The 14,258-nt window shown below is 34.9% G+C and overlaps 1 protein-coding gene and 3 pseudogenes across 2 annotated transcripts in view; 1 reads left to right on the forward strand and 3 right to left on the reverse strand.

Moving 5' to 3' along the window:
- Positions 1 to 14,258, reverse strand: part of LOC144549105 (L-type lectin-domain containing receptor kinase SIT2 pseudogene) — a 62,468-nt pseudogene that overhangs the window by 33,084 nt on the left and 15,126 nt on the right. The gene's annotated exons all lie outside the window — the stretch shown is intronic.
- On the forward strand, positions 986 to 4,044 carry LOC144548866 (pentatricopeptide repeat-containing protein At4g02750-like). The gene is given in 7 exon segments (XM_078297577.1): positions 986 to 1,052; positions 2,147 to 2,204; positions 2,283 to 2,418; positions 2,863 to 3,243; positions 3,346 to 3,403; positions 3,406 to 3,892; positions 3,894 to 4,044. Coding segments are annotated over 7 exon segments (1,338 nt in total).
- On the reverse strand, positions 6,629 to 9,336 carry LOC144549106 (L-type lectin-domain containing receptor kinase SIT2 pseudogene; annotated as a pseudogene).
- Positions 11,604 to 14,060, reverse strand: LOC144549198 (L-type lectin-domain containing receptor kinase SIT2 pseudogene; annotated as a pseudogene).

The raw sequence follows: 14,258 nt of genomic DNA on the forward strand, positions 1-14,258 counted from the left end.
TTTATCATTTTTTTTTTCATTTTTAGGATGTTCTATTATTTTTTTTTTGTTGTATGCATGATTTTACATAACATATTAACTGTTGTGTCAAGAAAAATTACACGTTTCTATATATGTTGTATTTGTTTTTACATCTTGACCGTAATGTTGGACGATGTTCCTTGATTAGTGTATTGTTTTTTATATTGTATTTTTATTTGATTAGGGTTATGTTTTGCATTTTCTTATCGCCCATTCTAACCAATCCACTTATTTTCTTCACTTTGAATAGAAGCCAGTTTTTTTTTTATTTTTGAATCAACTAATATATATATATATATATATATATATATATGATAAACAATAAAAAACAATTTAGTATAAAATAGTACAATTAATCCAGTATGAAAAATACTACATTATTAGGGTTGGTCAAATGATTCGACCGGTTTGTTCGGTTTTCGACCGAACCAAATTTTTTTTGAATTATTTCGTTTTAAATTGATTTTTTTTAGACTTTTAAAAACTGACTAAACCGACCGATCAAATTATAATGGTACAAGTATGGTTTATATTATGTTTGGTTAAATCATCGTTTCCTTTCTTTCATTTTGGTTTAAATATTTAAGAACATCTATATATTTTGTATGGAATTGAATAATTTGTGTAGGAAAATGTATACTTTTCACTAATAATGGTACCAATACATTTACTTCCATTTGAACCGAACAAACAAAAATTTACTTCAGTTTGTTTGATTCGGATGTTAATCGGTTTGTGGTTAAGTTCTATTTTTGAAAACAAAAAAATGTTTGCTTTGTCTATTTTACTTTGATTTCAACCAAACTGACCATTGGAACACACCTGACTATAATCCAACCTAAAGAAAACTACAATCCAACATTAAAAAAATACAAGTCATCAGTCGGCGTATATCGGTATGGTGGCTGGTGGGTCCTGAGAGGTAAAGTGCTATCGCCGACATCATTCTGTATGGTGTCGGGGAATGTCGTCGGTGGCAATGTACGTCGCCAATAAGGCATCCGTTGTTGTGGTCACAAAGTCATGGCTCTGTGACCCTCTAGACACATAGTCGTGGGCCCCATGAGGATACGATGCTTGATACAATGGTAAAAACGTGTCTAGAAATTAATTGTATGTTAGAAAGGCATAAATGAACTTATTCGATTATCCGTCTCTGGACCCATTGCGGCGGGGTGGAGGAAAGAAAAGAGAGAGGAAAGGAAGCCAGATTGTTAGATCTCAAGTTAAATTGGAGAAAAAATAAAACACAAATAGAACAAGAGAGTCTGAAAGGTGGGGTCAGATGCTTTGACATGTAGAAAGTACAAACTGTCGTTTTAGTTATCTCTTTTATTTTCACTTTATTTTGTTTAAATACTTGGGCTGGCCTGACCCATATGTTTGTCATTAATTAAGAAACTTAGAATTACAGATAGAGAAATGTAACGACTGTAAAAATGGTCGCAAGCTTACGTCAGTACAAAGAGACACAGAGAAAGAGGTAGAAGCACAATTAGTTAATCGATTTGAATTAGATAAGTTATTTGAACCCATTTTTGCCCCTCCCTAGTAGAAATCATGCATCCACCCCTGCCTGCATATCAATAATAACATACTAATTACCTATCAAATTAAACCATAATAAAATGTGAGTAGTAGGACTGACTTGTGTAAATCCAATGTCACGGTCTTTTCCAAATACAGATTCGACCGGTACTCAATAATATAACATCTATTTTCTATCAAACTAGTATTTAAACCTTTTGGATCGATGGTACTGAATAATATATGGACTAGCTACTCGGAAGCTAGCTATATATTTAGAATCATCAATTTATATAGCAACCAAAAATCAAATAATAGAAAAACTATTGCTGGGCTAGTTACATTTTCTCTCCCAGCCCATACTGCAACAAAACTACAAATATTACATGGCTACATGAAGTCCTTATTCAATACAGATCAGTACCCAGTTCTTCAAATATAGATCAGTACAAATACAGCAACCTTTGTACGCCTCCCTGAGTATCTCCCATGCCTCCTCTGATCTTGTTGTACCAGCAATCTTCTCAAAACCAGATTCATCAACTGTTTGAAAAATGAGGTAAAGTGCGGTTTTATCTCTCATACGGGTTTCTTTGAGCGCCATCAATTGATTTGCCGTATGAAGCAAAGATGTTATTTGATCAGATGCCGTGTAGGTATATTTGAATTTTTTGAGGGTTTTTAAGTACTATTTTTAAATAGGGACTTAAGATTAATTATCATTGAATTTGTAGGGATGAAGTAACATGGAATACAATGCTGACAGCTTATGCAAATGCCGGGATGATTAAAGAGGCCTGAGAGATGTTCGACAAAATGCCCCATCAAAATGCCGTGTCTTGGTCTGCTATGCTGACAGCATATACTCAGGTCACTATACTCTTTTTGATAGGGGAATTTCATGTATACCCTTCAAAAACTTTGAAATTATGTGTTTCCCCCTTTTAAAGTTCATAATATCATATTTACCCTTCTAAATTTAAAAAACTGACACATTTACCCATTTTATTGTCTTTTCTATTAAAGCATTTAAAATTTATAATGTATCAATTTTACCCTTTATTAAGAAAAATAAAAAATATGTAAGCATGTTTTAATAGAAAAGACAACAAAATGGGTAAATTTGTGAGTTTTGAAATTTTAGAAGAATAAATATGATATTATGAATTTCTAGCGGAAATACGTAATTTCAAAGTTTTTGAGGGATATACATGAAATTACGTATTTTTGATAAAAGTTAATAAATGCCTGACATGCCATCTCCTTCCTTTCATGATTTGAAATGCTAACCGATATTATGTGTCTTTTTGGTAGGTCGGGTTGAGTGAGGAAGCCCTCCATTTGTTCATAGAAATGTCTAGAAAGGGTATAAAAGGAAATCGCTCAGCATATGCATGCGTACTCAGTACATGTGCTGACATGGCGACATTGGAATGCGGGATCCAGTTGCATGCACAGTTGTTCCAGACTGGGTACGGAATGGGGTGCTTTGTAGGAAATGCTCTGCTAGCATTGTACTTTAAATGTGTGTCCATGGAGGATGCACACAAGGCGTTCGATGAAATGCCTGAGAAAGATACAGCTTCTTGGAATACCATGATTTCTTGTTATGCCCGGCATGGGTTCGGGTTGAAAGCATGGGAGATTTTTGAGCTGATGAAACAAACTCAAATCAGACCAGATGATATTACCTTAGTATGAATTATTGTTCTTTTCAAGAGTTTTGTTATTTCAAATTTGTGCATTTAATGCGCATCTAAAAATGGCTATTTAATTATTTATTAAATTATTGCTCAGGTTGGGGTTTTGTCAGCATGTAGCCACACAGGCTTAGTATATAAAGGCATCTCTCTTTTCCATCCATGGACCGGGTCTACGGCATTACTCCTAAACCGGCACACTACACATGCGTGATAGATCTGCTTGGTCGAACCGGGCGCTTGAAAGAAGCACAAGCTCTTATAGAAGAAATGCCCTTTGAACCGGACCCCACCACATGGGGTGCTTTACTCGGTGTGAGCCGGGTTCCCAGTGAACCAGAAATCGGCAAATGGGCTGGTGAGAAAATTTTAGAGCTTGAACCGGATAATGCCGGCATGTACGTGCTTCTCTCTAACATATATGCAAGTTATGGTAAATGGAGTGATGTGCAAAAAACTAGGGTTTTGATGGATGGAAGAAAAGTTAGAAAGATGCCGGGTTTTAGTTGGATAGAGGTGAAAAATAAGGTGTATTTATTTTCAGTTGGGGATTCGTCTCATCCCGAAAAACAAAGAATTTATCGGTTTTTAGAGGGGTTAGATTGGAAAATGAAAAAAGCGGGTTATGTATCGGCTACTGAAATGGTATTATAGTGAGAGATTAGCAGTGGCATTTGGGATATTAAATGTGCCTTTCGGGAGGCCGATTAGGGTTATAAAAAACCTGAGGGTTTGTGAAGATTGCCATAATGGAATCAAATATATTGCAATTAAACAGTCCGAAAATGAAAATTGATTGTATGTTAGAAAGGCATAAATGAACTTATTTGATTCAATCAAAACCGCTAATTCAGTAACTTCTAACAGAAAGGATTCCAATTTATACAAAAAAAGAAAACAAAGATCAAGGGCTTGATTGTAAGATGTATAATAGTTGAAAAGGCTACTCTGGAAATAAGAGAGATTAGTGTTTGAATTTGTATAATTGATGGGGTTTCATTTGTGAATTGTTTTCGAGAAAAACATTGCTACTTCAGATATTCCAGATTTATAGAATTCTTTTTAAGGAGATTAGGAAAGGAGTTCAAGCTAAGCATAGATTCTCTCTGGATAAGGTATACAATTTACTTATCGAACTAATTTTTTTTTTGTGCTATTTTTTAGATTTATAGAAATTGTTTGATGTAGTGTTCTAAATATCGCGCTATGGTATGAAAATGCGTTATTTGAACTACAGACGCTATAGCGGTAATAGCGGTCCGCTATAGGGCATCGCGTAGCGCAAATAGCGCACGCTATGCAACATGAGCTTTTTTTTTTCAATTTATATGAGCTTTAAATAAAGGCTCAAATTAGATTTTAACTGTGATTTTTTTTGCAATTGACATACTAAGTTTTTTATTAAACTATTAATTATTAAATGAAAGATTCATCAAACGAAATCAAATAAGAAAGCTACAACGAGCTAGAAATAAGAAAGTTTTCAAGGAACAATCATCCCAACGAGCAACCTAGGTAATTTTAAGTTTTAACATTTAATTGAAATCTTATATCACTTTGATTTCGACTTTTGTTCCTGTTTCTTAATCAATTATGGTACGAAGAACAGTCTGTCAGAGAGAGATGAAAAGTTACAAGAGACCACCTAATTTGTTTTCTGTTTTGCAAACTGGAAGGGGCGGGTAAAATTAGGACCTTTATTATTTTTAATTTGGATAGTTTGTCTTTACTTTCAAATATGAGGTTAATTTTATTTTTTACTAAATTAGCGAGTAGTTATATTTTAGTGCAATGTTACTGTTTTTTTTTTTTTTTTTTTCTTTCTTGAAGTAACAAAATCTTTCTACTCCCTCCCCTCTAGAAATGAACTTACCCCTCCTAGACCCATTGCGGCGGGGTGCAGGAGAGAAAAGATAAAGAAAAGAAAGGCAGACTGTTAAATCTTAAGTTAAATTGGAGAAAAAAGAAAACACAAATAGAAGAAGAGTCTCAAAGGTGGGGTCAGATGTTTTGACATGTAGAAGCTGTTGTTTTAATTATCCCTTTTATTTTCACTTTATTTTGTTCTAATATTTGGGCTGGGCCTGGGCTATATGTCTGTCATTAAGAAATTAATTAGAATTACAGATAGAGAAATGTAAGGGCAGTAGAAATTGTCCCTAGCTTACCTCAGTACAAAGAGAGACGTATAGAGAGGTAGATTAAGCACATAAGTTAATTTGATAAGCTATTTATATAGTACACAAATAGTTAATCGATTTTAATTAGATAAGTTATTTCAACCCGATTTTTGCCCCTCTCAGATAGAAATCCTACATCTGCCCCCTGCCCACATATTAATTAACTATCAAAGTAAACCATAATAAAATGTGAAGTAATATCACGGTCTTTCCCAAATACAGATTCGACTGGTGGTACTCAATAATATAACATCTATTTTATATAAAATTAGTATTTAAACCTTTTAGATCAATGGTGCCATCTATATTGGACTAGGTACTCGGGTCCTAGTTATATATTTACAATCATCTCAATTTATATAGCAGCCAAAAATAAAATAATAGAAAGAACTAATGCTTGGCCAGTTACATTTTCTCTCCAGCCCATATTGCTACCAAATTTTGACTAATTAAGGGTTTGAACTCCAAAACTACATGAGTACAAAACTAGGTGACTACATGAAGTCCTTATTTTAGATCATCATATCAGTACAAAACTACAAATACTACAAATACTACAAATCATGGTTCAAAAAATCGGAATCGGAATCGGAATCTGATTTTTGACCGCCGAGTCAGAATCGGATGAATCGGCCGGAATCGGAAGAATCGGATCGGTAACTCGGGTATTTTTGACAGAAGCCTTGTTTTGTAGCCAAAAAGTAGGACAAAATTGATAAAAATAATTTCTAAAAAAACTATGTTAATTAAAACAATATTACACTCAAATTGTTATATCACAAAATTTTAAATAAATATTAATCATGATAAATTTAAAATTTTTCACTCAAATAAAAATTTTACTAATTAATCCAATGATTGTTTAGAACTTATATTATTAATTTAAAATATAAATTGAAAATTTTGAGATATAAATAATTTATGAAATTATATAAATAAAATGAGAATTTGAAATTAAAATAAAATGATTTGTGTAAAGAAATAAATAAATAAATAAGTTTGTAATTAGTAGAATAAGTATACAAGTTTTGTATGAATAATTATATATATAAATTGCAAATACTACATGACTACATGAAGTCCTTATTCAATAAAGAACTATGCTACAAATACTACATGACTACATGAAGTCCTTATAATACAGATCAGTACCCAGTTCTTCAAATATATATCCTTACAAATACAGCAACCTTTGTAAGCCTTTCCGAGTATCTCCCATGCCTCCTTTGATCTTGTTGTACCAGAAATCTTCTCTAAACCAGATTCATCAACTGTTTAAAAAATGAGGTAAAGTGTGGTTTTATCTCTCATATGGGTTTCTTTGAGCGCCTTCAATTGATTTGCCATCAGATTGGCCATTGCCGCCTGCTCTTCATTGCCAACTTTGACTACTTCACATCTTGTGCACCAAGCAAGGCCTTCATTTGTACACACCAATTATCATAGTTGATCTTTATAAGATGCGGCAACAAAACTTGTCCCAACTATTTCACCGTGGAGCTTGTCACCGTTCTGAGACCAGTTTGCTTGTATTTGATATGAACTGAATATATTTAATAGTTGAAAAGAGAACACTCTATGACATAAATATAACTTCTATTATTAATATTCTCTTAATCTATTAGCCTTATATGGGTCCATACAAGGTTACAAACTTTCTACATCCTCTATTATTACTAAATAACATTTAATCCTCTCATAAACCTCCTCTATTTCCTAGATATGTTTGTTCATCTTCCAAGACATCCTAGAAGACTATAACAGGATTATTCCAGAAACTTCCAACAATAACATCCGATTATACAATATTATCAGTTAAAAATTAGAAAACAAGGAGTCTATTCTATCATCTACCACCAGATAAACCAGAGAACGATGTCATTGTAGAGGGATGTGACATAACATAAGAATCGAATCCTTCATTCTGAAGCATTGTGACTGCGCTAAAGTTCAAATATATTGTCGATAAGTCTGGTACAGGTACATCACCTTCCAAATATTGCACAACTTGTCGCATGCTCGGCCTGGCGCTAGGTAGTGGATGTGAGCAAAGCAAACCTAGTTTTAGCACCATATCTACCTCCTCTACTGTATAACATTTGCCTAATCTTGGATCCACAATATCGGCTAACGATCCGAATTTCCAGTTTTCTAACACCCAATTGACTAGAATCTTTCGTTCCCCTTGTGCACCAGGATGCACTGGTCTCTTACTGCAAACAACCTCTAACAGGAACGCACCAAAGGCAAACACATCAGTAAGAGGTGTTGCCTTACCAGTTCTTGCAAGCTCTGGGGCAATATAACCCATTGTACCAGCCACATGGGTTGTTCGAGGGTCGGTACCACGATCGTATAGTCTTGCTAGACCAAAGTCACCTAATCTACCATTTAAATCACAATCTAATAGAACATTACTTGCCTTAATGTCTCGATGGATGACGACTTGTTCCCAATCCTCGTGGAGGTATAAAAGACCCGATGCTACTCCTTTGATAATTTTGAATCGTTGGATCCAATTAAGGGTTGGCTTTTCTTGACCATACAAATACTTCTCAAGACTCCCATTTGGCATGTAATCATATACCAAAAGGAGCTCCCCTTTACTACGGCAATAACCCAATAATTGAACAAGGTTTCTATGCCGGAGCCGGCCAATACTCACCACCTCTGCAATGAATTGCTTAATACCTTGGTTGGATTCATGTGTGACTCGCTTGACTGCAACTTCCAATTTGGACACAGATAAAACCCCCCTATAAACCCTCCCAAATCCACCACTTCCAAGCAACTGTTTTTCCTTAAACCCATTGGTTGCTCGGTACAAATCTTTGTATGAGAAGCGATGTGCACCAAACTCAACTTCCCAATCTTCAATCACTTCTGAGTACTTAAACCGCCTCTTCATATAAAGGAAAGCGATTAAAATAAGAATAAAGGCTACTGAAGCACAAGGTATCACTATGTATAAGACTTTTGATCGGCCTTTGGAGGTAGTACTTGGGAGGTTTGGTAACTTTGATAGGTCAATGGATGGTGCTGTTCCATTTAGTTTGAAGCTCCATCCAAGAATGTAATGAGAGCTCTTCAAAGAGCCCGTGGAGGATGAAATACCAACATACATAGAATCGTTCAAAACTGTTGAGAGATTGAATTTATAAGAGAGTAGAGATGTTCTTGGCTTAGAATTTCCAATGGGTGATAAAGAAATAGTAATTTCTGTCTCTTGGCTCTCGTATTCAACCCATACTTGCATCGCTTTACCACTGATAAGGCTCAAATTTTGAAAAGCACCTGAATTGTCAGCATAATAGCCGGCAGAAGTGGATTCGCTTGATTTCAAACTATTTATATCAATGCCAACATGGTTATCATTTATATCGTTGAACGCTGGGTTTTCAAAAGTATCAAGTTCAACAGCAAAAATATGATTGGTGGGATTGCCAATGTTTTGATCATTGAGGAGGCCCAAGTATTCTCTTGGCAATGCGGTAGAGAGATTCTTAGTGGGGGAGATGAAGAAGGCAATCCCATCACCACTGAGTTCAGAATTCGTTGAAATAATTGCGAATACAAAAGTGGTTGAGAAGGATGAGGTGGTCCTACCGAAACGAATTGAAGAGGGGTGGAAGGTATGACCCTTCACTTCAGATGTGTCATTTGTTAACCTCAAAAGTCCATTCGACTCAATATAAGCTACACCATCTAGGGTTAGATTTGCACTGGTGAATCCATTGAATGTAAATTCCTCTTCTTGGCTGACTGAGAATGTGATTTTTAAGAGGAGAAAAGCCAAAGCGAAGTTCTTAACCATGAGCATGGTTAAAGAAACAAATTTGTTGTGGATTTGAGGATATAAAGTGAGCAGATATTATTTATTCATGTGAGAGATAATTAAAGCACCAAGCAGAAACGTCTAGTACTTGTACAATTCAGCGTACATAAAATCGTAACAATTGACAAATAGAGCCGTCTCCGAATTGATTGGGGGACAAATTTCTGATCAAGTACTTGTTCTTGTGTAAATATTAATATTGACACTAAGATATGCATATGACTAAACTTTATAATTTGCTTGAAATTCGTAACATTGAGTATGTTCATTCGCTCAATTAAAATTTGACTTAGGAGTAAGGTTAGAGATAACAAATGGACAAAAACATATTATCTTTGCTTTTAAGTTTCAAATATTGAGTGATATTATGATACTTTATAATGTGCATATCGATCCATATTTCTTCTTTTAAGCTTCAAAACAGTTAATATGATCTCCATGTGAAAATGTACTTAGAGATCAAATTTTATATTTTTTAGAATTTTTTTGTTTTTTTGACAGATAAAAAATTACAACTTTGGTATGGCTTATATATAGATCAGGCAATATTTTACCTATCTAAAAATATAGTAAAATGATTTTAAAAAAGAGGAGGACTTAAATGCTCACATGATATGCACCTTTATCTCCGATTTCAAAGTACAAACAGACGATCCGAACCGCCCATGTGATATCCACATTAAAATGTGCTTGATGATCAAATTTTATATTTTTAGGAATTTTAAATAGATATAAAATCACTATTTATGATGGTCCAAAATTTTCTGAAAAACAGTGATTTTGTACCTACCATAAAAAATAGTAAAAAAATTACAAAAAATATAAATTTGATCTCCAAGCACGTTTTAATGTGGATGTCACGTTTAGAGGTTCGGATCTTCTATTTGGACTTTGAAATCGGAGAAACATTTGAGATATGGTTGAAGCATGAAAACAATGAGGAATTTGAGTCCTCTTTAGAAAATATAAAATTTTGTCTCCATTTATATTTTTATATGAAAAATATATGTTAAGAGATTATATCAATTATTTGAAATTTGAAAATAAAGATATAATACAGACTGACCTATATACATAGTACAAATATTGTAGCCTCACTGATCACTAATTATAAATTAAAGAAATTTCCTAATGTAGTTCTAAAGTAGGTGCAAAAATCAAGATAAACATATATGAACAAAAAAAAAAAAATAAAAGGTTATATAAGATCAATCAAAGTAGTTCAAAAGTCAAAAGAGGCGACAGAAAATTTCAAATGCCAATATTTTTTCTTTCCTCAGGTCGCTTTGTAGTACACGCAATTAATTTGACTGTAAAACTAAAGAGACGATTGAACAGGTCTATGTGACGTGAACGCTCTAACCTCCTCAACTTAAAGTGATTCCAGATTTCTTTTGTACTGATGTCACTGATCAGGAAAGGACACAACAAATATCAATAGGCCTGTTGTATGTTCTTACACGATCCACAGTCAGTGGGAATTCATGATATCCTATGCATTAACTCAAAAAAGAATCTTTTGAGTTAATGGATCTTGACCGTCCGATTTGCTTTAAAATTTGCCCTTCCAATATTGCACCTCTATTTTTTTCTTACTTCCCCTTCCACTTACGCAATGAAATGTAACAAGCAATTTGCCGACCCAATATTTCTCATAATCTTAGGACTACTTTGCTTGGTAGGTTAACAAATGTTGAATCCAAAGTTTGATGAACCATTGCCAGTAGTTTTGCAGCTGGAACAGCCGACATTTCAGAAGCGGGAAAAAATCATTCTTTTATCTCTTTGTACGTCTTCATCTATTGATCAAATGATAAAATGGATTACGAGGAGTTTATCAAACTTAAAGAACCTTACAATAAAAGTCTATCCTAAATATTACTACTATCATGCTTGAAAAAAGAGCTGAAACTAGCTACTGCACTAACTGAAGAAATCTAACTACTTCCATACTTGCATACTTGCATACTTGCATGGTTAAATAAAGATATCATTATTAATTAAATAATTGTTGTTGGTTGTAATTCGTTATGGTACTGAACTCTCATCGACGGTGGAGGTCAGTATCTCGACGGTTGATATATGACATGTTACAATGATTGATACAAAGTTTGCACTCTGCAGGTGATATCTTTATTTAAATAATGACTTCATGGTTAAACAAATGATTTCTCTTTGAGAGGGAGCATTCGAAGTCCATTATTGTCCAATAATCACTCTTCTTATTTAAATATGTATTTTTCGTATAAGCCTAATATATAAGTCAAATCATAAAAACCAAAATTAAATTGCAAGCTCCAAACAAATAACATAAAAACTTGCATAGAAAAAATATTGCTAATTAGAATATGCTCGTCCCAATAGTAGTTGCAACTGTACAAACTAGTAAAAATATGAGCAATGCATCTATAGATTATATTTTTACCAGAACTGGGTAAACTGGAACCATCAAATCTGAACTTGGCAAACTGATACAATTTTCTAAAAATATAACATCTATTTTACCAGAATTTTGTAAACTAGAACCATAAAATCTGGACAGAGGAATCATAACCATACCGAAAAGGAAACCAAGAGATATAACATATGATTACACAATATTATCAATAAGAACAAAAACCCTTTAGTCCCAAACAAGTTGGGGTAGGCTAGAAATGAAACTGAACCGGAGTCATTCCAGAATATTATCAAACAAATAAAAATTAGGAAACAAATAAACTTCTTTAAAGATTCTATTCTATCATCTACCACCAGATAAACCAGAGAAAGATGTCATTGTAGAGGGATGTGACATAACATAGGAATCGAATCCTTCATTCTGAAGCATTACAAGCATGCTAAAGTTCATATCTATTGCCGATAAGTCTGGTAGGGGTGCATCGCCTTCCAAATATTGCACAGCTTGTCGCATGCTCGGTCTGACACTAGGTAGTGGATGTGAGCAAAGCAAACCTAGTTTTAGCACCATATTTACCTCCTCTACGTTATAATATTGGCCTAATCTCGGATCCACAATACCGGCGAATGATCCAAATTTCCAGTGTTCTAACACCAGATCGATTAGAATCATTCCCTCCCCTTGTGCACCGGGGTGTAATGGTCCCTTACTGCATACAACCTCTAGCAGGAATGCACCAAAGGCAAACACATCAGTAAGAGGTGTTGCCTTGCCAGTTCTCGCAAGCTCTGGGGCAATATAACCCATTGTTCCTGCCACATGGGTGGTTTGAGGGTCAGTATCACGATCGTATAGTTTTGCAAGCCCAAAATCACCTAATCTACCATTTAAATCATAGTCTAATAAGACATTGCTTGCCTTAACGTCTCGGTGAATAACGACTTGCTCCCAATCCTCATGGAGGTATAAAAGACCTGATGCTACTCCTTTGATAATTTTGAATCGTTGGATCCAATTAAGGGTCGGCTTCTCTTCATCATACAAATACTTGTCAAGACTCCCATTTGGCATGTAATCGTACACCAAAAGGAGCTCCCCTTTCTTCCGACAATAACCCAACAATTGAGCAAGGTTTCTATGCCGGAGCCGGCCAATACTCACAACCTCTGCAATAAATTGCTTAATACCTTGGTTGGATTCGTGTGAGACTCGCTTGATTGCAACTTCCAAGTTGGACACAGGTAAAACACCCCTGTAAACCCTCCCAAATCCACCACTTCCAAGCAACTCTTTTTCCTTAAACCCATTGGTTGCTCGGTACAAATCTTTGTATGAGAAGCGATGTGGACCAAACTCAACTTCCCAATGTTCAATTACTTCTGCATACTTAAACCGCCTCTTCAAATAGAGGAAAAGGAAAGCAACTAAAATAAGAATAAAGGCCACTGTAGCGAAAGCTATTGCTATGTAAAAGACTTTTGATCGGCCTTTGGAGGTTGTACTTGGGAGCTTTGGTAACTTCGATAGGTCAATGGATGGTGCACTTCCATTTAGTTTGAAGCTCCATCCAAGAATGTAATGAGTGCTATACAAAGCACCAATGGAAGAAGAAAAACCAACGTACATAGAATCGTTCAAAATTGTTGAGAGATTGAATTTATAAGAGAGTAGAGGTTTTATTGGTTTAGACTTTCCAATGGGAGACAAGGCAACAGTAATTTGGGTCTCTTGGCTCTCGTATTCAACCCATACTTGCATCGCTTCACCACTAAAGAGGCTCAAATTTTGGAAAGCACCTGAATCATCAGCATAATAGCCGGCAGAAACCGATTGGTTTGACTTCAAACTATTTATATCAATGCCAACATGGTTATCATTTATATCATTGAACTCAGGGTTATTAACAGTATCAAGCTCAACGGCAAAAATATGATTGGTGGCATTGCCGTTGTTTTGATCATTGAGTAGGCCAAAGTATTGTCTTGGCAAGGCGGCAGATAGATTCTTTGAGGGGGAGATGTAGAAGGCAATCCCATCGCCCTTGAGGTCAAGGTCCTCTGTGGTAATTGCGAAAACAAATGTGGTTGAGAAGGAAGAGGTGGTCCTGCCAAAGCGAATTGGAGAAGGATGGAATGCATGACCGGACTTCATTCGAAGTGTTTCGTTAGTTAACTTCAGAAGTCCATTCGACTCGATGTAAGCTATACCGTCTAGGGTTATATTTGCACCGGAGAATCCATTGAATGTAAATTCTACTTCTTGGCTAGTTGAGAATGTGATTTTTAAGAGGAGGAGAAAAGCCAAAGCAAAGTTTTTAAACATGAGCATGGCTAATTAAGAAAAACAAATTATTTGCTTTGAAGAAGAGAAGCTCACTTCAGCGTATTGCTATGCCAGAAAGTTGTAGATTTGAGAATATAATGTGTGACATATAAGGCACCAAGCAGAAGCGTCTACTTGTGTACTTGTACAATTCAAACGTACCTTAAGTCGTAATTACACATTGATCACCAATTTCTGGGGGACAACTTTCTGGTTAAGTACTTGTTATGGTTAAGTACTTGTTCTTGTGTATATATGAATAAGCTTTATAACTT

This window comes from Carex rostrata, chromosome 34, assembly GCF_964058835.1.
Source record: "Carex rostrata chromosome 34, lpCarRost1.2, whole genome shotgun sequence".
Lineage (NCBI taxonomy): Eukaryota > Viridiplantae > Streptophyta > Magnoliopsida > Poales > Cyperaceae > Carex > Carex rostrata.